Source organism: Schistocerca serialis, chromosome 8, assembly GCF_023864345.2.
Source record: "Schistocerca serialis cubense isolate TAMUIC-IGC-003099 chromosome 8, iqSchSeri2.2, whole genome shotgun sequence".
Taxonomy (NCBI): Eukaryota; Metazoa; Arthropoda; class Insecta; order Orthoptera; family Acrididae; genus Schistocerca; species Schistocerca serialis.
The window spans coordinates 559,156,740-559,180,953 of record NC_064645.1 but is presented as its reverse complement, the minus strand read 5'-3'; the positions used below and the strand labels follow the sequence as shown (position 1 = coordinate 559,180,953).

At 44.1% G+C, this 24,214-nt stretch overlaps 1 protein-coding gene across 1 annotated transcript in view; it reads left to right on the top strand.

Annotated features, from left to right (window-relative positions):
- Window positions 1-24,214, top strand: part of LOC126416074 (putative helicase MOV-10) — a 341,495-nt gene that overhangs the window by 230,659 nt on the left and 86,622 nt on the right. Inside the window, exon 13 of the mRNA XM_050083555.1 lies at window positions 8,255-8,391. Within this exon, the coding sequence (XP_049939512.1) occupies window positions 8,255-8,391 (137 nt within the window). The remainder of the gene's footprint in view (window positions 1-8,254; window positions 8,392-24,214) is intronic.

The following is a 24,214-nucleotide window of genomic DNA, read 5'->3' as shown; positions in this document are numbered from 1 at the left end:
GACCTTCCAGTTTAAGGTACACTGCCAGGGAGTTTTAAAAATATAAATTGTCAGCCGTAAAATCTTGCTCAGAAGACTGTCTTGTACTGAATCATGGTGTTAAGTTGTCAATAGTGATGTTTGATTTCAGTTATTAATTTTCCAACAAATTTGAACCAAGATGATAGAATGCTAATATAAAGATGTTCAAAGCAAGCATTTATTTTAACCTTTTAAGTACACCTGCTGATTTTGGTACTGTCACGTGTGAGGTCTGGAAGTATCCCAACAGAGCTTAGGTATGTTTATAAATAATTGTTGGAAATATGTTGCATATTTACATAATAAAAGACAACATATTTATTATTTAAATCTGTTATTGTGCTTATAATAATCAGTCTTAACAGAAATTTTAAATCATTTACAAAAACATTTGTTTTTTAATTTTATAGCTCAGATAAAATAAAATGAAAATCAACTCAAAAATTAACTTCTAATTAAACTCTTTCTTAATAACAGAATATGGACATAAAATGAAATTAAAATTTTAAAGCAAAAGTAACTAATGCGAAAAAAATGACAGCGCATTATGTGCCTACAAATAGATTCATTTTCTTTGGAGTTGCAGGACAAACAATAATTGTGTTTGAATTAGGCTTACAGATACCTTTTTTGTAAGTTTTACATATTAGAGAGCTCTTCAACTTTTGACCTAGGGCAGATATAACACCTTTGCTCGTTAGAAACACTAAGGCTATTCACATCTGTGTTGGGCATTGATAAAGTTTTTTCTCTGCCAATCAACTTGCTCATTGTTTCAGGTATATCTTCGGCCAAATATGGGCTACTTTGGGGTTATTTTCTAGTCTGCTGCAAACATATGGCTTTACAAGGCTTGTTGCAATGGAAATGGGCTTTATGTAATCGTTATGGCCTTTTGTTACGAAATATGCAGTATAGCAGCATGGTTGTGTTTTGTCATCTTCTTGTTCTTCGTGAACATGAATAATTTGAGCATTTCAAATCCGTCAACTCCTCCTTTACTGTGGTTGTAAAATTCTATTTTTCCATTTTCTTGGATAGTTGATTTACAGACACTGTGTGTTGCATAGAATGTAGTAAAACTACACTTTTATACTTCTTTGGATTGAATGACCCAATGGTCTTGTCTCAGCCAAATCCAAATGATGATGATTCGGTGTGTCTTCTTTTATAAGACAGAAGCTCTTGATGAATTTCCCATTTGTTTTTTCATGCAGTATCCATGTTAGTCCTCAGTTCGATAATTCATCTCCTAACCCAACAGATGTAAACCTGTCTCCAGTGATGTTTTTATTAGTTCCATAAAATGGCTGTGCATGCTTAGCGCATCCTGCTTTGGCACTGCGAAAGGGATACTTCTGGGTAGGTGGTTTTCCAGTGTATATAAATGCATTATACAAGTAATGAGTTTTTGCATCACAAATCACTGATTTTCAGGCCATATTTTCCTGGTCTACTTTTGATATTCATTCTGAATGAGGACTTTTCTTGAAATTTTACCAACATTTCAACACACCAATATTCTGAACAAGAATAGTTCGTGCTATGATTATTAATAAACTTTTCAAAAATTTCTGGTATCAAGGTCAGTCTATCTGTAGATTTTTCTTTCTTCTCATGCACTGACATCATCAAAGGCTACATTGAAATGAATGAATCTCTCCATTCCCATTACACCCTGAAGAATACCTCTACCACTAAAATCAGTTGCTCGTAGCGATCTAATATCTTAATGACTTACCTTGAATATTGATGCAAACAGAAGTAATCCAAGGTAAGGTCATAACTCACAGCAATGTTATTTAGCATAATATGGCTGTAATAATGGAGCTGAATATTTGTCCTCAAGTTTCTTCTTGGTATAGAGCACGATAGTCTGTCACACCATTGGTAAATAATAGCTCACAGCACTACACACACACACACACACACACTGGCAACATTTCATTTTTACAAACAGCAGACCCTTCCAATCTCTCACTCTCTCGTATAATGTTGTGCTGTCATATACGAGATGAATTTCAGGCTGATTTATGCCATTTATATCTGTTCTTACCATAAAAATAGTTTCCTGGGCTGTGTTTTCCTTCCTCTTCACTAGAATGAGGTCCTTCAGTTTGCTCGACCTCTGAACCAGAAAGGTGTTCACTGTGTATGAAATAAAGATAGCTGTTGTCGTCAACTTCTTCTTCTTCTTCTTCTTCTACTACTACTACTACTACTACTTCTTCTTCTTCTTCTTCTTCTTCTTCTTCTGGGTTATTTCTTTGTATGTCTTCACTTTCTGAGTCAGTGACTTCTTCTAACAATTTCAAAATGTCCTCATAACAGAGAAAGTGAGCAATTGTTATAAATGTACAGAAATAAAAGCAAATAACCATATTGGCATATTGTAAATAAATACTATGTAAAAGTGCCCGTGTGGTCTACAGAAACCCCCACAATGTAAAACAGATACTTACTGTTGCGATGGTGTGGAGCATGTCCGTAGTGTGCCAACAGTAGAAATTATAAACAAAAAGTCTCGTGGTGCCTGCTCAGGCACGCGTGAAGTTGAAGCTTAATAATCATTTGTTAAACAAGTAGAGTTACGCGAGTTGCAGCGGTACAGTCTGTTTCTCTTACGTGATAATGCTACCAAGACTGTCATCAAATGAAAATTCCTGTATACTAACACTCCTTGAATACAGTTTCGCTATCAAGTCCAAATTAATTTGCAGTTTGGGATACAATATTGACATGTAAGCATAATCACCCCCAATAGCTAGCTTATGGTATACACCCTAACCTTACACCAAAAAATTAAACACGGATTGTCTGTAAACTGAATACTACTAGTTAACCCATTCCCTGTTCCACTGCCTATGTGCCTCCACGCGAGTCCTAAATAATCTCATCTTGTCTTTGCAATCATTATGCAAAATTTATGATGACTTTAAGGTATATTTAGGGGACAACACTAATGCTGCCAAACCTGTGGTGGACTGGGTGTGGGGCTCAGGGGACAGAGGAGAGGAGGGAAGTAGAAAAGAATGGAAAGGCCTGTTCTGGTGGGATAGAAGGTGTGGGTAGAGCTGGAGTGGTGGCAGATAAGTGGATAAGCATCACAAACACACACACACACACACACACACACACACTGTTGGAGGACAGGGACTAGCAGAGGTTGAGGCAAACTGTTTTGTGGAAACAAAGGATGTATTGCAAGGAGAGCTCCCAAATGTGCAGATGCTGTCAAGCAGTCATGGGTGACCCAGCTGTTTCTTGGCTACTGTTTGGTTGTGGTCATTCATGTGAACAGACAGCTTTTTAATTGTGACTTCTGAAATTTTCCCGCCGTATTTCTTCTTCTAATAATTTCTGGGTATGCAGCCGGATCCCGTAGACATTCTGCCGCGATATTTCGGCCCAGAGACGTCCGGCCATCATCAGGTGAGTACACAACTACTGAAGAGCCCAGGTGCAGTCGCAGTATTTATGCCGAATCTTGCGCATGCGAAATGTACTGGCATCCTACAGCGCATGTGTCAGGTGTTGACATGTGTGGCATAGCCGAGTTGTACGTGCTGCCGTCGGTGGTGAAAATAAGAACATCTAGTCATTGAGTATCGAATGACGCTGTCGATTCCGCTGTGATTGTATAATTTTAATAACAGGATCCAGCTGAAAGCCGTTGTCACGATTTATAAGATTATAGGCAAGATGTATTTCCACTGATTCATTGATTACAGAATCCCAAATTCGGAAACCGGAGCTAAAATTTTTGTTCCATTGTATTCCATTGAATGCCCCAATGAAATACAGTGCTCTGCTACTGCCGATTTTGACGGTTGCCGCAGACGGGTGTATCTTTCATGTCCTGTACGTCTTTCGTGTCCTGTACGTCTTTCGTGTCCTGTACGTCTTTCGTGTCCTGTACGTCTTTCGTGTCCTGTACGTCTTTCGTGTCCTGTACGTCTTTCGTGTCCTGTACGTCTTTCGTGTCCTGTACGTCTTTCGTGTCCTGTACGTCTTTCGTGTCCTGTACGTCTTTCGTGTCCTGTACGTCTTTCGTGTCCTGTACGTCTTTCGTGTCCTGTACGTCTTTCGTGTCCTGTACGTCTTTCGTGTCCTGTACGTCTTTCGTGTCCTGTACGTCTTTCGTGTCCTGTACGTCTTTCGTGTCCTGTACGTCTTTCGTGTCCTGTACGTCTTTCGTGTCCTGTACGTCTTTCGTGTCCTGTACGTCTTTCGTGTCCTGTACGTCTTTCGTGTCCTGTACGTCTTTCGTGTCCTGTACGTCTTTCGTGTCCTGTACGTCTTTCGTGTCCTGTACGTCTTTCGTGTCCTGTACGTCTTTCGTGTCCTGTACGTCTTTCGTGTCCTGTACGTCTTTCGTGTCCTGTACGTCTTTCGTGTCCTGTACGTCTTTCGTGTCCTGTACGTCTTTCGTGTCCTGTACGTCTTTCGTGTCCTGTACGTCTTTCGTGTCCTGTACGTCTTTCGTGTCCTGTACGTCTTTCGTGTCCTGTATGTCTTTCGTGTCCTGTACGTCTTTCGTGTCCTGTACGTCTTTCGTGTCCTGTACGTCTTTCGTGTCCTGTACGTCTTTCGTGTCCTGTACGTCTTTCGTGTCCTGTACGTCTTTCGTGTCCTGTACGTCTTTCGTGTCCTGTACGTCTTTCGTGTCCTGTACGTCTTTCGTGTCCTGTACGTCTTTCGTGTCCTGTACGTCTTTCGTGTCCTGTACGTCTTTCGTGTCCTGTACGTCTTTCGTGTCCTGTACGTCTTTCGTGTCCTGTACGTCTTTCGTGTCCTGTACGTCTTTCGTGTCCTGTACGTCTTTCGTGTCCTGTACGTCTTTCGTGTCCTGTACGTCTTTCGTGTCCTGTACGTCTTTCGTGTCCTGTACGTCTTTCATGGACAGTTCTTGTCGTCTGTCCAGTATATGCAGAGCCACATTCACAGGGAATTCTGTAGACGCCTGCTTTCTTCAGTTATAAATCGTCTTTAACAGATCCAACCAGGGCCCGGTTCTTTGCTGCTGGACGGAAGATAACCTTGATTTTATTTTTCTTCAGTAATCGGCCTATTTTCGACGACACATTCCTGGCGTATGGAAGGAACGCAGTTGATTTAAAGTCGTCATCAGCGTCCTCAGTGTGTTGCTTCTTGTTATGACAGTTGTGCGTGGCCTTCCTTATTTGGCGTGAAGTGTAGCCATTCTCTTTAAAAACCTTCTCTAAATGTTCTAATTCTGCGTGGTGGTTTTCATCATCCGATATTACATGCGCTTAATGTATTAAGGTACTGAGAACACCGGCTGTTTGTGCTGGGTGATGGCAGCTTGACACCTGGAGATACAGATCTGTGTGAGTCGGTTTCCTGTACACAGAATGTTCTAATGACCCATCATTTTTACGGCGTACTAGCACGTCTAGAAATGGTAAAGTGCCATCTTTTTCAATCTCCATCGTGAATTTGATATTCTCATGTAACGAGTTTAAGTGATGAAGGAATTTCTCCAGTTCCTGTCTGCCATAAGGCCATACAGCAAAAGTATCATCTATGTACCGCCAGAAGACCGTAGGCTTTAAAACAGCAGACTCAAGTGCTTTTTCCTCAAAGTCCTCCATAAAGAGATTAGCTACCACAGGGGACAAAGGGCTCCCCATGGCGACGCCATCTGTTTGTTCAAAGAATTAGTCATTGAATAAAAAGTACATTGAGGAGAGTATATGTTCAAACAAAGCCATCATTTCTGCACTGAATAAGTTACCAATAAGATGTAACGATTCCATTAAAGGCACTTTGGTAAAAAGTGAGACCACATCGAAGCTGACTAATAAATCCGAGCTGCTAAGCTTAACTTCCTTCAAGCGACTGACAAAATCCTTGGAATTACGTATATGGTGGCAACACTTACCCACATAAGGCTTTAGTAGTGAGGCCAGATATTTTGCTGTAGAATAGGTCGCAGCACCAATATTACTCACTATTAATCATAATGGGGTACCATCCTTGTGTATCTTGGGAAGACCATAGAGACTTGGTGGTACTGCATTGTGTGGTCTCAATCTCTTGATAACTTGTTCAGGTAGAGAACAGTCGTTCAAAAGGGTAGCAGTTTTCCTTGATATTCGGCTTGTTGGGTCCTTTTCAATTCTGCGGTACATAGAATCATTTAGCTGACAATATATCTTCTCGTTGTAGGCTTCTCTTGTCAGAAGAACTATGGCGTTACCCTTATCTGCAGGCAGTACGACCGTGGTATCTTCTCAGAGGCTGCGGAGAGCAGCTCTTTCAGCTGGCGAGATGTTACTCCGTTGTGGCGCACATTTCAACAACGTTCGGCAAGATTCATGTCGAATTTCGTCTGCAGAATCCACAGGGAGACGTCAATGGAACTGATGAAATCCGTTAAAGGCAGTGAAGCAGGTGTAGGAACGAAGTTTAAACCTTTCGCAAGCACTGACATCGTCACATCGTCAAAAGATTTCTCTGTGAGGTTCACCACGGATCGTCCAGAGATAGCTTCTTGCGTCTTTCGTGTTACGAGTTGGCTAAACTTTGCACTTTTCCTGTTTGTACTGTTCCTGTGAGCCCAGTCTTCCTTGGCCCAGGATACCCCGTCAATCCAGTCCCAGCTAAGGTAAGAACATCTTGCTGCAATCTTCAGATGTAAATAATATAAATTCCTGGCAACAGCGTCTAACTCACGACGCGTAAAACGGATTTGTTCTCTTACTAAAGCCAGACTCGCCTTGCATTTTATATTGTTGGCTGCCACACTATTAATAAAATGAACAACTCTGGCGAAAGTTGGAATCAAGTTATTGTCTCTACATGATGCGCTGTAGGATGCCAGTACATTTCGCATGCGCGAGATTCGGCATAAATACGACGACTGCACCTGGGCTCTTCAGTAGTTGTGTACTCACCTGATGATGGCCGGACGTCTCTGGGCGAAAATATCGCGGCAGAATGTCGACGGGATCCGGCTGCATATCCGGAAATTATTAGAAGAAGCTTTTTAATTGCCATGCCCACATAGAATGCAGGCCAGTAATTGCAGCTAAGTTGGTAGATCACATGGCTGTTTTCACAGGTGTCTTCGCTGTTAATAGGATAGGAGAGGCTCATGACAGGACTGAAATAGGTGGTAGTGGGAGGCCGTATAGGACAGATCTTGCATTTGTCTGTTGCAGGGATATGAGCCTGAGACAAGAAGTGAGGAGTAAGGGTGGAGTAGGGACAGACGAGGACATTGTGTAAGCTGTGGGAGCAGGGGAATACCACTGTCAGAGGGATGGGATGAATACTTTTCATTTCAGTGCAAATAGAGAGGCTACCTGAATGCATGATGTGATTCAGTTGCTCCAGTCCTCGGTAGTACTGAGTCACGTGAGGAGTGCTCGTTTGTGGCCAGATGGTGCGAGGACTTCTTGGTGTGGAATGGTGGCAGCTGTAAAAGTGGAAGTATTGTTGGTGGTTAGCAAGGTGGATGTCGACATAGAAGTAGGTGGTTTATTGGGCTGGGGAGGACTAAGTGAAGTGAATGGGGAGAAGTTGATGACCTGGAGGAATGTGAATAGTATGTTCTCACCCTCAGGAAGGAAGTTGTAGGTTTTCAGTTAGCCCAAAGTCCTCACCTCATTCATATTCGTTGATGATATCTTCATGATCTGAACCGAGGACCCTTAGTATCTATATGTGAATAAAACAATAAATCAGCACAGTAGTTGTGCTCTCTTATGGAATAATTTGTTTTATAGCTTGTTTTTGTTCGTGGAGTGTCATTTGTCAGTACATAGATACACACAGCTCTTCTGGAGTGGTGTGCAGCACCATACACACTACAAACTTTTTTGATGAGTTTTATTAGAAATAATGCATTATATTTCAAAAGAAACAAAGACATCAATTACAGTGCAAAAAAATGACCTAAATTACAGTTTAATAAACTTGACTTTAGAATGAATGTAAAATGTTGCTACCAGAACTTATGATAACTTCTCATATCCCATACAAGAATTTCAGTTTAAGGACTTTTTGCATGTTTAGTACAAATATGTTAAATACTTGAGTTGTCAAACTAAATATTGTTTTCTGGTTTGTGAATTCATCTGTAAATGATCAACATGCAAGCATGCTTAAATATATTTTATAACCTAGCTTGTCCAGTGTCATTACAATATATCGTGCAGGTGACCAGTGTAACATGTAAGTAATCTGGATATTGCCTTAAACCTAGGTGAAGAAAATGATGCCAGGCTCCTATTGCCTGGTGGCAGCACCGTCCAATGCTGCATGTGATAATGTAGCTCAGCAACTGGCTCCACACTGTTCCCCTAAGGAACTCCTGCGCCTGCATTCTTCTACACGAGACTGGTAAGAAAGTAGTGCTCTTTCCATTTGTAGAGTGGCTAGTAGATAAAAATAAAATTAAAAAGTTAGACTAAACAACTTTAAGATGTAAAAATTGATAATATGTGCATACAAAGTCCCTACCTGTAAATAAGTGGAAAGGTGACTTGGAAAATAAATTCGCATTCTTTTATTTGATCTTCCTTTTGGGATTTTTTGGTAGAGTTGAGATCAACAAAGAAGCACATTAAATAACAGATTCAAATGATTCATTTTATTCAGTGTTGACTGAAAGCTTAGAAAATATCATACATGGGACAGAATTGCTCACAATGCATGTTGCGTCTTTGCAGAACGAAAAAGAAAATCTTGTGGAAGATGTTTCAACACGAATTTAAAGTTTTAGACGAAAATACATAAGCTTGTCAAAATACTTGACTCCACTTTAATCTCAGAGCTTCTTGTCTGAACCTGGCTAGATGGGAATATTTAAATACATTTCAGTTACATGCTGAACAGACTTCGATTGAAAATATTATTGTAATTGGCAACAAATAAACCACAAATTTGAAGAATAGGGTAATTACACTTCTTTGATGATCTGCTGGGATTTTAACTGTTCTTGAAAATAATGGAAGAATTGTTTTTTGCAAGTTAATAAATGTGTCATGAATGTTGATATAAAGTATGTATTATAGCTAGAATTTCCAAAATCAAGTTGTTACGTCTACATCTCCATGGTTACTCTGCAATTCACACTTAAGTGCCTGGCAGAGGGTTCATCGAACCATTTTCATACTACTTCTCTTCAATTCCACTCTCGAATGGCGCGTGGGGAAAAAGGAACACCTAAATCTTTCCATTTGAGAGCTGATTTTTCTTATTTTATGATGGTCATCATTTCTCCCTACGTAGGTGGGTGTCAACAAAATATTTTCGCATTCGGATGACGATTGAAATTTCGTAAATAGATCTCGCCGCAAAGAAAACCGCCTTTGTTTCAGTGACTGCCACCCCAACTCGCGTATCATATCAGTGGCTCTCTCACTCCTATTACCCGATAACACGAAACCAGCTGCCGTTCTTTGCACTTTTTCAATGTCCTCCATCAATCCTAACTGGTAAGGATCCCACACTGTGTAGCAAAATTCCAGCAGAGGACGGACAAGTTTAATGTAGGCTGCCTCTTTAGTGGGTTTGTCGCATCTTCTAAGACTTCTGCCAACAAACACACTCTTTGATTTGCCTTCCCCACAATATTATCTGTGTTGTATTTCCAATTTAAGTTGCTCGTAATTGTAATTCCTACTTATTTAGTCGAATATGTGCGATTTATCGTATACCCAAAATTTATCAGATTTCTTTTAGTACCCATGCGGATGACCTCGCACATCACCCATTGGGATATTTTGTGATCTCTCAAAGACTTTTTGATTGTGTGTATCATGAAATTATTCTAGATAAGCGTAAGTATTGTGGTATGATTGGGATGGTGCACAAATGGTTTAATTCATACTTAACTGGAAGAGTCCAGAAGGTTGAAATTAACAGTACAGATAGTCTACAAAAAACAGCCGAGTCCTCTTAACTGGGGAGGTATCAAGTATGGTGTCCCACAGGGTTCAGTCTTCGGTCCCGTATTGTTCTTAATATACAGGGTGATTCAAAAAGAATACCACAACTTTAAAAATGTGTATTTAATGAAAGAAACATAATATAACCTTCTGTTATACATCATTACAAAGAGTATTTAAAAAGGTTTTTTTTTTTCACTCAAAAACAAGTTCAGAGATGTTCAATATGGCCCCCTCCAGACACACCGAGCAATATCAACCCGATACTCCAACTCGTTCCACACTCTCTGTAGCATATCAGGCGTAACAGTTTGGATAGCTGCTGTTATTTCTCGTTTCAAATCATCAATGGTGGCTGGGAGAGGTGGCCGAAACACCATATCCTTAACATACCCCCATAAGAAAAAATCTCAGGGGGTAAGATCAGGGCTTCTTGGAGGCCAGTGATGAAGTGCTCGGTCACGGGCTCCCTGGCGGCCGATCCATCGCCTCGGGTAGTTGACGTTCAGGTAGTTACGGACAGATAAGTGCCAATGTGGTGGCGCTCCATCCTGCTGAAATATGAATTGTTGTGCTTCTTGTTTGAGCTGAGGGAACAGCCAATTCTCTAACATCTCACAACATCCGTGCTACATTTTCATCACTCGTTCTCGGCCGTCCAGAACTTTTCCCTTTGCACAAACACCCATTCTCTGTAAACTGTTTATACCAACGTTTAATACACCACCTATCAGGAGGTTTAACACCATACTTCGTTCGAAATGCACGCTGAACAACTGTCGTCAATTCACTTCTGCCGTACTCAACAACACAAAAAGCTTTCTGTTGAGCGGTCGCCATCTTAGCATCAACTGACGCTGACGCCTAGTCAACAGTGCCTCAAGCGAACAAATGTACAACTAAATGAAACTTTATAGCTCCCTTAATTCGCCGACAGATAGTGCTTAGCTCTGCCTTTTGTCGTTGCAGAGTTTTAAATTCCTAAAGTTGTGGTATTCTTTTTGAATCACCCTGTATATTAATGACTTGCCACTCTGTATTCGTGAAGGTGCAAAGTTAGTTCTTTTTGTTGATGATACAAGTATAGTAATCACACTCAAGAAGCAAGAATCAGCTGAGTAAATTGCAAATAATGTCTTTCAGAAAATTATTAAGTGGTTCTCTGCAAATGGACTTTCACTAAATTTTGAAAAAACACAGTTTATACAATTCTGTACAGTAAATGGCATAAAACCATTGATAAATATAGACTATGAATGGGGCAAGTCTGTTGCTAAAGTAGAATACTCATAATTTCTGGGTGTGTGGATTGATGAGAAATTGAATTGGAACAAACGCATCGATGATCTGCTGAAATGGTTAGGTTCAACTACTTACGCTATTAGGGTTATTGCAAATTTTGGTGATAAACATATCAGTAAATTAGCTTACTATGCCTATTTTCATTTACTGCTTTCATATGGCATCATATTTTGGGGAAATTCGTCATTAAGAGAGAAAGTATTCATTGCACAAAAGTGTCTAATCAGAATAATAGCTGGAGCCCACCCAAGATCACATTGTGGACATTTATTTAAGGAACTCGGGATATTCTCAGTACCTTCACAATACATATATTCACTTATGAAATTTGTCATTAATAAACCATCCCAATTCAAAAATAACAGTAAAGTGCATAGCTACAACACTAGAAGAAAGGATGATATTCACTATTCTGGATTAAATCTCACTTTGGCACAGAAAGGGTTGAATTATGCTGCCACAACAATATTTGGTAATTTGCGAAATAGTATTAAAAGTCTGACAGATAGCCTACCAACATATAAAAGCAAATTAAAAGAATTTCTGAATGACAACCCCTTCTACTCAATAGATGAATTCTTAGATATGAAGTAATAACAGTAAAAAAAAAAATTAATTAATTGTTTTGTGTAAAGAAAACTTATGTTAAAGTGACACGATCCACATCATTATGAAATGTCTTATTCATGATCTATGGAACTACGATTAATGTATGTATGTATAAATGTATGTTTAGTGCCAATTGCCACTTTTTGCACCATACAGAAATTCTCTCTAGATCATTTTGTCATTTGAATCGATAGTCTGATGATTTTACTAGACAGTAAATTACAGTGTCACCTGCAAACAATCTAAGGGGGCTGCTCAGATTATCACCTAGATCATTTATGTATATCAGGAACAGCAGAGGGCCTATGACACTACCTTACCATCTATCACTACAAGCTGTGACCTCTCTGAGAGTAAATCATGAATCCAGTCACACTACTGAGACAATACTCCATATGCATGCAATTTGATTAATAGTCGCTTGTGAGGAATGGTATCAAGGGCTTCTTGGAAATCTAGGAATATGGAATCAATCTGAGATCCTTCGTCGACAGCACTCATTACTTCGTGGAAATAAAGAGCTAGCTAGCTGTGTTGCACAAGAACAATATTTTCTAAATCTGTGTTGGTTATGTATCAATAAGTCATTTTCTTCAAGGTGCTTCATAATGTTAGAGTACAGTATATGCTCTAAAATCCTACTGCAAATTGAGGTCAGTGATATGGGTCTGTAACTCAATGAGTTACCCCTATTTCCTTCCTTGAATATTGGTGTGACCTGTGCTACTTTCCAGTCTTTAGGAACAGACCCTTCAAGTGAGAAGTTGTATATGATTGCTAAGAAAGGCGCTATTGTGTCTGCATACTTTGAAAGGAACCTGATTGGTATATCTGGACCAGAAGACTTCCCTTTCTAAAGTGATTTGAGTTGTTTCGCAACACTTAAGACGTCTACTTTTATGTCACTCATGCTAACAGCTGTCCTGGTTTCGAATCCTGGAATATTTACTTTGTCTTCTTTCATGAAGGAATTATGGAAAACTGTATTTAGTAACTCTGCTTTAGTGGCACCATCATCGGTAACATTTCCATCACTATCACGCACTGACAGTATTGACGGTTTTTTGCCACTGGTGTACTTTACATATGACCAGAATCTCTCTGGGTTTTCTACCATATTTTGAGACAACATTTCATTGTGGAAACTATTAAAAGCATCTCGCATTGATATCCGCACTAAATTTTGAGCTTCCATGAAACTTAGCCAGTCTTGGCAATTTTGTGTTCTATTGAATTTGGCATGGTTTTTTTCATTGCTTCTGCAACAGTGTTCTGACGTGTTTTGTGTACCATGGTGGTTCAGTCCTGTCTCTTATTAACTTACGCGGTATGAATCTATCTATTGCTGTCGATACTGTATCTTTGAATTTGAGCCATATCTGGTCTACACTTGCATAATTAGCATGGAAGGAATGGCGACTCACTCTTAGGATGGCATCAAGCGAATTTTTATCTGCTGTTTTAAATAGATATATTTTGCGTTTATTTTTAGTGGTTTTGAGCCTCGCTACGATGACCTTGTGTTCACTAATCCCTGTATCCATCATGATGCTCTCTATTAGATCAGGATTATTTGTGGCTAAGGGGTCAGGTGTGTTTTCGCAACTATTTACAATTCGTATGGGCTCATGAACTAATTGTTCAAAGTAATTCTCAGAGTAAGCATTTAATACAATTTTGGAAGATGTTTTCTGTCTACTACCATGAACATTTATTTTCGTCAACAAATCGAGGGTAGATTGAAGTCTCCACCAATGATAAGTGTGGTACTGGGTGGGGTACTTATTTGTAATGAGATTAATGTTTTCTTTGAACCTTTCAGCTATTATATCATCTGAGTCGTGGGATTGGTAGAAGGACCCAATTATTATTTTGGTACTGCTGTTGAGTATAACCACTACCCATAGTAATTCGCAGGAACTATCTATCTCAACTTCCCTACAAGATAAACTACAACCAACAGACACAAACACACCCCCACCTACTTTATTTAATCCATCCTATCTCAACACGGTTTGCGCCTTTGTAAAAATTTCGGCAGAATTTATCTCTGGCTTTAGCCAGCTTTCTGTTCCTATAACGATTTCAGCTTCAGTGCTTTCTATCAGCACTTGAAGCTCTGGTACTTTTCCGACACAGCTACAACAATTTACAACAACAATATCGACTGTTGCTTGCTCGATTCTTGTAGTTTCTTTGTCCTGTACCCTTTGGGTCTGGAGCCCTTTTGATCTTTCTCGAGACTGTCTAACCTAAAAAACCGCCCAGTCCACACCACACAGCCCCTGCTACCCATGTAGCCACCTCCTGTGTGTAGTGCACACTTGACCTATTTAGCGGAACCCGAAAACCCACCACCCTATGGCGCAAGTTGGTTGGAAAGGGGGTCATGCAGGATAGTTGCAAAATAATGAAACCAAAAGTTATTATAGAAGCTGTAGGAACGAGAAGGAACAAAATACAGAACTGGTATAAATTCAGTTTGCACTTAGTTACTTAAGTGTTCCCAAAATATTCATATACTCCATTTTAATGACAGACATTTTAGGATATACAAAAAAAAAAAAAAAAAAAAAAAAAAAAAAAAGAAAAGGTACTGTGTCCTATCATTTCAAAAACTCGAATTTCATCTGTGCATAGACTACAGCTATGAATATTTTTTGATTGGGAGGTACAGAATTGTGGGAGATAATTTTGGGATTATTTTTTAAAGATTTTCACAAAAAATAAACAATGAAATTGCAATTCACCACGTTTCCATAGTATTATAATTATTAATTACAAAATCTTCAAATCCTTAAATTGTGGTACTGTGTGGATACTCTCTACAAATATTTCACACAAACATTAAAGTGTGTATCTACCTATATGTTTTTACTTACTCAAAATCCTGCTCTCAAATAATTTTTTCACTGTACGTATTCAGATTCTCTAAGCCCCCCCTGCGGGTCCGGGGATTAGAATAGGCCCGAAGTATTCCTGCCTGTCGTAAGAGGCGACTAAAAGGAGTCCCTCCCCCTCAAGGGGGTAGTTAGTGCCTGCATCCGGAGACGGACAGTTCCACGACCTCTATTTGCGGTCATTTTGCTTTTTCATATCTCGTTTCTTCCTTCCTTTGGTTGGTTCCTTTCTTTGCTCTTTTCCACCTCACTGTCTTCCTTACTCTTTCCCTTGCCTTCTTCTCCTTGCCTTCTTCTCCTTGCCTTCTTCTCCTTGCCTTCTTCTCCTTGCCTTCTTCTCCTTGCCTTCTTCTCCTTGCCTTCTTCTCCTTGCCTTCTTCTCCTTGCCTTCTTCTCCTTGCCTTCTTCTCCTTGCCTTCTTCTCCTTGCCTTCTTCTCCTTGCCGCCTTCTCCTTGCCGCCTTCTCCTTGCCGCCTTCTCCTTGCCGCCTTCTCCTTGCCGCCTTCTCCTTGCCGCCTTCTCCTTGCCGCCTTCTCATTGCCGCCTTCTCATTGCCGCCTTCTCCTTGCCGCCTTCTCATTGCCTTCTTCTCCTTGCCTTCTCATTGCCTTCTTCTCCTTGCCTTCTCATTGCCTTCTTCTCCTTGCCTTTTCTGGTCTCCGCCTCGGCATTTGAGACAGTCTGTCCTCTCTCTCTCTCTCTCTCTCTCTCTCTCTCTCTCTCTCTCTCTCTCCTTTTTCCTCTTCTTCCTTCCTCCCTGTGCGCGCCTGAAGGCCGACCCACGCGTTCGCACGCGTAGCCGGTGACGGGGTAACGCGTAATTCCCCGCCCTGGGTAGACATGTAAGGCACGCGCGTACCCCCTGGTAAAGGCCAGGCCCGGGGAGGGGTGATTGCCTGAGCTAATACCTTCTGACCATGCCGATTGGTCCCTCCATCTGTTTCTCGGGAGGTGTGACCTGAGGTGTAAACATTCACCTAAGGCGGGAGTGCCCTCTGAGAGGGTCCCCACAAGGAAGGAGCGCGCCATCGGAGACGCTGGCAATCATGGGGGATTCCTCCGCAATGGATTTCACTCCATCTCTCTCGACTTCTGCCCAAAAACGGAAACTTGACCAGCTACCAGTGACAAAAGTACTACCGCCTGCCCCACAGTTCCTCGTCGTTTCTCGATCTGAGGACGGAAAGGATTTTTCCTCTGTCAACCCTTTCGTTGTCCAGAAGGGCGTAGATGCCATAGCCGGATCTGTCAAATCTTGTACCAGGTTGCGTAATGGTACCTTATTACTCGAAACTGAGAGTGCCTTTCAGGCACAAAAACTGCTTCGGGCCACACTCCTGTACACGTTCCCTGTCCGGGTGGAGGCTCACTGAACTTTGAATTCGTCTCGTGGTGTGGTCTATACTAGATCCCTCAACGGCTTGACTGACAAGGAGATTCAATCTTTCCTCGCTGAGCAGGGCGTGACGGCTGTCCATAGGGTAATGAAAAAGGTCAACAAAGACCTTGTACCGACCCGGACACTTTTCTTGACCTTTGATAGTGTTAAGCTGCCATCGCGCATCAAGGCGGGCTATGAGGTTATTTCTGTTCGCCCCTATGTCCCGACACCTACGCGCTGCTACCAGTGTCAGCGTTTCAATCACACTAGACAGTCTTGTTCCAATGCGGCTAAATGTGTCACTTGTGGCAGGGATGCCCATGAGGGTGACTGTCCACCTCCGTCTCCTCGTTGTGTGAACTGTCAGGGTGACCATGCCGCATCCTCCCGCGACTGTCCTGTCTATAAGGAAGAACGCTGTATCCAAGAAATTCGGGTCAAAGAGAAAGTGTCCACCTCGGCTGTTTGCAAGCTATTGGCTAGTAGGAAGCCCACACTGCTCCCAGCGGGGAAATACAGTACTGTCCTCGCCTCTCCTCGGACTACCAGGGAGGTGGCAACCCAGACATGCGATCTGACCTTCAGCACCACGGTCGTCCGTTCGGCCAGTGCTAAGATCGCACGGTCGACATCTCCTCTTCCTCCCATCACCCCACAGACACCAGCCCCTTCATCAGCTTCTGCTAAGACGAAGACCCAGAAGTCAGATGCATGGGCCTTCAAGAAGGAACCGTCCCGTGCAGACTTCCTACGTACCTCGACCTCCCAGCCTTCGACCAGTACTTCCACCAAACGACCTTCCAAGAAGGCTCATAGGAAGCACAGTTCTCCTTCTCCGCCACGTCGCATTTCTTCTCCTGCGCCACCCAGCGGTTGCCGCCCCAGGCCGTCATCCGTTTCGCCTGACCGCACCGCTGGTAGCCGAACGTCTGGCCGTTCACCGGCGGAGGAAGCTCCCCCTCCCGGCCATCTTCCCAAGATGACCGATGAACCTATAGACCCAATGGACGATGACTGTCCGCCTACTGAAAGCGGCGGCAGTGCTCGCTCGAAGCCAGGCCCGCAGCGGCCTTCGAGGTGACCCCTTCTTTCATCTTCCCTTTTTTTCTTACAATGGCACTTATTCACTGGAATATTCGCAGCATTCGCTCCAACCGAGAGGACTTGAAGTTGCTGCTCCGCTTGCACCGTCCGCTCATCGTAGCCCTCCAGGAAACGAAGCTACGCCTATGCAATCAAATTGCCTTGGCACACTACACCTCTGTGCGTTTTGACCTACCCCCTGTGGTAGGTATCCCAGCTCACGGAGGGGTTATGTTGCTGGTCCGGGATGATATTTACTACAATCCCATCACGTTGCACACCGGCCTGCAGGCAGTTGCCATCCGCATTACTCTCCCCACTTTTACATTTTCCATTTGTGGCGTTTACACTCCATCGTCGTCTGCCGTTACCAGGGCAGACATGATGCAACTTATTGCTCAGCTACCTGCACCATTTTTGTTAACTGGAGACTTCAATGCCCACCATCCCCTTTGGGGCTCTCCAGCATCCTGCCCGAGGGGCTCCCTGTTAGCAGACCTTTTCAACCAGCTCAATCTTGTCTGCCTCAATACTAGCGCCCCTACTTTTCTTTCGGACACATCTCACACCTATTCCCATTTAGACCTCTCTATATGTACTCCCCAACTTGCACGCCGGTTTGAGTGGTATGCACTTTCTGATACATATTCGAGCGACCACTTCCCATGTGTTATCCATCTCCTGCAGCATATCCCCTCTCCGTGCTCATCTAGTTGGACCATCTCCAAAGCAGACTGGGGGCTCTTCTCTTCCAGGGCGACCTTTCCGGATCAAACCTTCACAAGCTGCGATAGTCAGGTCGCACACCTCACGGAAGTCATTCTCACTGCTGCTGAATATTCCATCCCTCACCCTACTTCTTCTCCACGTCGCGTACCGGTCCCCTGGTGGACCGCAGCGTGTAGAGACGCTTTACGTGCTCGTCGATGTGCTTTACGCACCTTTAAACGCCACCCTACAGTGGCGAATTGTATCAATTATAAACGATTACGTGCACAGTGTCGTCGTATTATTAAAGAAAGCAAGGAAGCCAGCTGGGCTGCTTTCTAAAGCACCTTCAACAGTTTTACTCCTTCTTCTGTTGTCTGGGGTAGCCTGCGCCGGCTATCTGGCACTAAGGTCCACTCACCAGTTTCTGGCTTGACGGTCGCGAATGACGTCCTTGTGGCCCCTGATGCTGTCTCCAATGCCTTCGACCGCTTTTTCGCAGAGGTTTCGAGCTCCACTCATTACCACCCTGCCTTCCTCCCCCGCAAACAGGCAGAGGAGGCTAGGCCACCTAACTTCCGCTCCTCGAATCGTGAAAGTTATAATGCCCCATTCACCATGCGGGAACTCGAAAACGCACTTGGCCGATCACGGTCCTCCGCTCCAGGGCCTGATTCTATTCATATTCAGATGCTGAAGAACCTTTCTCCTGCGGGTAAAGGTTTTCTTCTTCGTACTTACAATCGCATCTGGATTGAGGGACATGTTCCCGCATGCTGGCGCGAGTCTATTGTTGTCCCGATTCCTAAGCCGGGGAAGGACAAGCACTTGCCTTCCAGTTATCGACCCATCTTGCTTACCAGCTGTGTCTGTAAAGTGATGGAGCGAATGGTTAACTCTCGATTGGTTTGGCTGCTCGAGTCTCGACGCCTACTTACCAATGTACAATGTGGATTTCGTAGGCGCCGCTCTGCTGTTGACCATCTGGTTACCTTGTCGACCTTCATTATGAATAACTTCTTGCGGAAGCGCCCGACCGCGGCTGTGTTCTTTGATTTGGAGAAGGCTTACGACACCTGTTGGAGGGCCGGCATTCTCCGCACCATGCATACATGGGGCCTTCGCGGTCGCCTCCCTCTTTTTATTCGTTCCTTTTTAATGGATCGACAGTTCAGGGTACGTGTGGGTTCTGTCCTGTCAGCCACCTTTCGCCAGGAGAATGGGGTGCCACAGGGCTCAGTTTTGAGCGTCGCTCTCTTCGCCATAGCGATCAATCCAATAATGGATTGCCTCCCAGCTGATGTATCAGGCTCCCTTTTTGTGGACGATTTTACTATCTATTGCAGCGCGCAGCGTACGTGTTTCCTGGAGTGCTGTCTTCAGCGTTCTCTTGACCGTCTTTACTCCTGGAGTGTCGCCAATGGCTTCCGTTTTTCAGCCGAGAAGATGGTCTGTATTAACTTCTGGCGCTACAAAGAGTTTCTCCCACCGTCCTTACGACTCGGTCCCGTTGCTCTCCCATTCGTGGAGACAACAAAAGTTTTAGGTCTTACATTTGACAGGAAACTTAGTTGGTCTCCACATGTGTCATATTGGGCTGCCCGTTGTACCCGTTCTCTAAATGTCCTCCGTGTTCTCAGTGGTATGTCGTGGGGAGCGGATCGAACCGTCCTACTTCGCCTATATCGGTCGATCGTCTGCTCCAAGCTGGATTATGGGAGCTTCGTATACTCCTCTACACGCCCATCCATCTTACTCCGCCTCAACTCCATACAACATCGGGGTTTACGACTTGTGCTCGGAGCGTTTTATACTAGTCCCGTCGAGAGTCTTCATGCTGACGCTGGTGAGTTGCCACTCACCTACCGGCGCGATATACTGCTTTGTCCGTATGCCTGTCGGCTACTGGCAATGCCCGACCACCCGTCTTATTGTTCCTTTTTTGATGACTCTCTCGACAGTCAATACGGGTTGTATGTCTCTGCCCTGCTACCCCCTGGAGTTCGCTTTCGTCGCCTCCTTCAACACCTTAATTTTTCACTCCCTGCAACCTTTCGAGTGGGCGAGAGCCACACGCCACCTTGGCTCCAGGCTCAGGTTCGCCTCCACCTTGACCTCTGCTCGCTCCCGAAGGTGGTTACCCCCGGTTCAGTCTACCACTCCCGTTTTGTCGAACTTCGTTCGAAGTTCATTAATATGACCTTCATTTATACAGATGGCTCTAAGATCAATGACGGGGTCGGGTGTTCTTTTATTGTCGGGGCACAAAGTTTCAAATACCGGCTCCATGGCCATTGTTCGGTCTTCACAGCTGAGCTCTGTGCCCTCTACCAGGCTGTTCTTTACATCTGCCGCCACCGACATTCTGCATATGTCATCTGCTCCGATTCCCTGAGCACTATCCAGAGCCTCAGTGATCCGTACCCAGTTCACCCTTTCGTGCACCAGATCCAACGCTCTCTTCAGCAGTTGGTGGACGTCGGTTCTCCGGTTAGCTTTATGTGGGTTCCTGGCCATGTCGGTATCCCTGGGAACGAAGCTGCAGATGCCGCGGCCAAGGCTGCGGTCCTCCAGCCTCGGACAGCTTCTTGTTGTGTCCCTTCGTCAGATTGTCGCAGGGTCATTTGTCGGCGCATTTTATCGCTGTGGCATGCCGATTGGGCTGCACTTACAGTCAACAAGCTTCGGGCCTTGAAACCTCTTCCCGTGGCTTGGACGTCCTCCTCACGCCCTTCTCGGCGGGAGGAGGTAGTTTTGGCCCGGTTACGAATTGGACACTGCCGGTTCAGCCATCGCCATCTGCTGACGGCTGCGCCGGCGCCGTTCTGACCATGTGGGCAATTGCTGACGGTCCGCCACATTTTAACGTCCTGTCCGGATTTTAACACCCTGCGTTTTGATCTTGGCCTGCCATGTACTGTAGAAGCCATTTTAGCGGATGACCCACGAGCAGCTGCTCGCATTCTTCATTTTATCAATTTGACAACCCTCTCAAAGGACATTTGATTATGCTGTTTCCTTTTTTTAATCCTATGCCTGTCAGTCTGTCTTTTATCGTGTTTTCCGTTTCGTTGTTGTTTTAAACTTGAGACTCGCGGTGCATTCCTAATGTAGTCTGGGCGCTAATGACCGTTGAAGTTGTGTGCCCTAAAACCACAAAAAAAAAAAAAAAAAAAAAAAATTCTCTAAGCTGTTATGTGTGAACAGGCTAGTTAATACAGATTGTAAGGATTCGAAAAGTGTGGCTTAATATTAGGCAGTAATAAATAGTTCAAATCTGAGTTTCAAAAGCAAAACATTTCTTCTTTTTACCAAGAGAAAGTGGTGGAAATACAGTGTAAGGTGCAAGTGGCAGATATCAGTCACTTGGAAGGAAATTGGTAAATCCGAAAGCTTAGGAGTGAATTATATTGGGAAGCAGTTCTTCTGCCAGCTAAGAAGAAACTTGTTCTGCATATTCATGTATTCAAGGAAAAATACACTCCTGGAAATTGAAATAAGAACACCGTGAATTCATTGTCCCAGGAAGGGGAAACTTTATTGACACATTCCTGGGGTCAGATACATCACATGATCACAGTGACAGAACCACAGGCACATAGACACAGGCAACAGAGCATGCACAATGTCGGCACTAGTACAGTGTATATCCACCTTTCGCAGCAATGCAGGCTGCTATTCTCCCATGGAGACAATCGTAGAGATGCTGGATGTAGTCCTGTGGAACGGCTTGCCATGCCATTTCCACCTGGCGCCTCAGTTGGACCAGCGTTCGTGCTGGACATGCAGACCGCGTGAGACGACGCTTCATCCAGTCCCAAACATGCTCAATGGGGGACAGATCCGGAGATCTTGCTGGCCAGGGTAGCTGACTTACACCTTCTAGAGCACGTTGGGTGGCACGGGATACATGCGGACGTGCATTGTCCTGTTGGAACAGCAAGTTCCCTTGCCGGTCTAGGAATGGTAGAACGGTGGGTTCAATGACGGTTTGGATGTACCGTGCACTATTCAGTGTCCCCTCGACGATCACCAGTGGTGTACGCCCAGTGTAGGAGATCGCTCCCCACACCATGATGCCGGGTGTTGGCCCTGTGTGCCTCGGTCGTATGCAGTCCTGATTGTGGCGCTCACCTGCACGGCGCCAAACACGTATACGACCATCATTGGCGCCAAGGCAGAAGCAACTCTCATCGCTGAAGACGACACGTCTCCATTCGTCCCTCCATTCACGCCTGTCGCGACACCACTGGAGGCGGGCTGCACGATGTTGGGGCGTGAGCGGAAGACGGCCTAACGGTGTGCAGGACCGTAGCCCAGCTTCATGGAGACGGTTGCGAATGGTCCTCGCCGATACCCCAGGAGCAACAGTGTCCCTAATTTGCTGGGAAGTGGCGGTGCGGTCCCCTACGGCATTGCGTAGGATCCTACGGTCTTGGCGTGCATCCGTGCATCGCTGCGGTCCGGTCCCAGGTCGACGGGCACGTGCACCTTCCGCCGACCACTGGCGACAACATCGATGTACTGTGGAGACCTCACGCCCCACGTGTTGAGCAATTCGGCGGTACGTCCACCCGGCCTCCCGCATGCCCACTATACGCCCTCGCTCAAAGTCCGTCAACTGCACATACGGTTCACGTCCACGCTGTCGCGGCATGCTACCAGTGTTAAAGACTGCGATGGAGCTCCGTATGCCACGGCAAACTGGATGACACTGACGGCGGCGGTGCACAAATGCTGCGCAGCTAGCGCCATTCGACGGCCAACACCGCGGTTCCTGGTGTGTCCGCTGTGCCGTGCGTGTGATCATTGCTTGTACAGCCCTCTCGCAGTGTCCGGAGCAAGTATGGTGGGTCTGACACTCCGGTGTCAATGTGTTCTTTTTTCCATTTCCAGGAGTGTATTTGAAATTAGACAAAATGTGAAGAGGGCACAAAGATGTAAAATTATAAAGGTCATATTTGTGTGAAACATAATGTAAGACAAAATTATGAGATGGAGTCGCTGGCAAGCACTTATCTACAGGAGGACAAAAACACTCTTAAGACAAAAAAAAAAGACCCACCATGAGGGATTTATCTGGATGGGACTGAAAGTGATAGATGTGATGTACATGTACAGACAAACAAATAAATGATTACAGTTTCAGAAAAAATGGGTGATTGATTGAAGAGAGTTAGTTTCACATGTTGAGCAAGTTAACAATGCATTGGTCCATGTGTAGCCCATATGCAAGTAGTTATTCGATTTGGCACCGATTGATAGAGTTGTTGGATGTCTTCCTGAGGGATATCGTGCCAAATTTGTTCAATTGATGGGTTAGGTCATTAAAATTCTTACCTGGTTGGAGGGCTCTGCCCATAATCCTCCAAATGTCCTCAATTGTGGGAGAGATTCAGCTATCTTTCTGGCCAAGATAAGGTTTGGCAAGCACGAAGACTAGCAGCAGAAACTCTCGCTGTGTGTAGGCGGGCATTGTCTTGGTGAAATGTATGCCCAGGATGGCTTACTATGAAGGGCAACAAAACAGGGCATAGAATATTGTCAGTGTACCACTCTGTTGTAAGGGTGCCACAGTTGACAAGCAAAGGGATCCTTCAGTGAAAAGAAATGACACCCCAGGCAGTCACTCCTGGTTGCCAGGCCGTATGGCGGACAACAGTCAGTTTGGTATACCACCACTGATTGTGGTGTTTTCAGACATGTCTTCGGTATGTAATGATATTAACTGGAGTAGAATTATCTTTAGTGATGAGTCCTGCTTCAACAGGAGTCCTGATGATCAGCGAAGACATCCCAGACAGCAGTGGGATATCAACCTGACTGTCACCCGTCACACAGACCAACAAATCATTGTGGTAGTCTGGGGTGCCATTTCTTTTAACAGCAGGACCACTTTGGTTGTCATCTGCAGCACCATTATAGTACAGCAGTACGTTGACAATATTCTATGGCCCATTTTGTTGCTATAAATGGCAACCCATCCTGGGCTTACATTTCAGGGAGATTATATCTGCTTCCACACAGTGAGATTTTCTACCGCTTGTCTCTTTGCTTGCCAAACTGTACCTTTGCCACCTAGGTCACTGGATCTCTCCCCAATTGAGAATGTTTGGAGCGTTATGGGCAGGGCTCTTCAACCATACTGGAATTTTCACAATCTAAGGCATGTATTGGACAGAATAGGCATGTTATCCCTCAGAAGGATGTCAAATATCTCTATCAACTGTTGCCATGTTGAGTAACTGCTTCAATAAGGATGGAGGTGGATCAGTGTGTCATTGACTTGC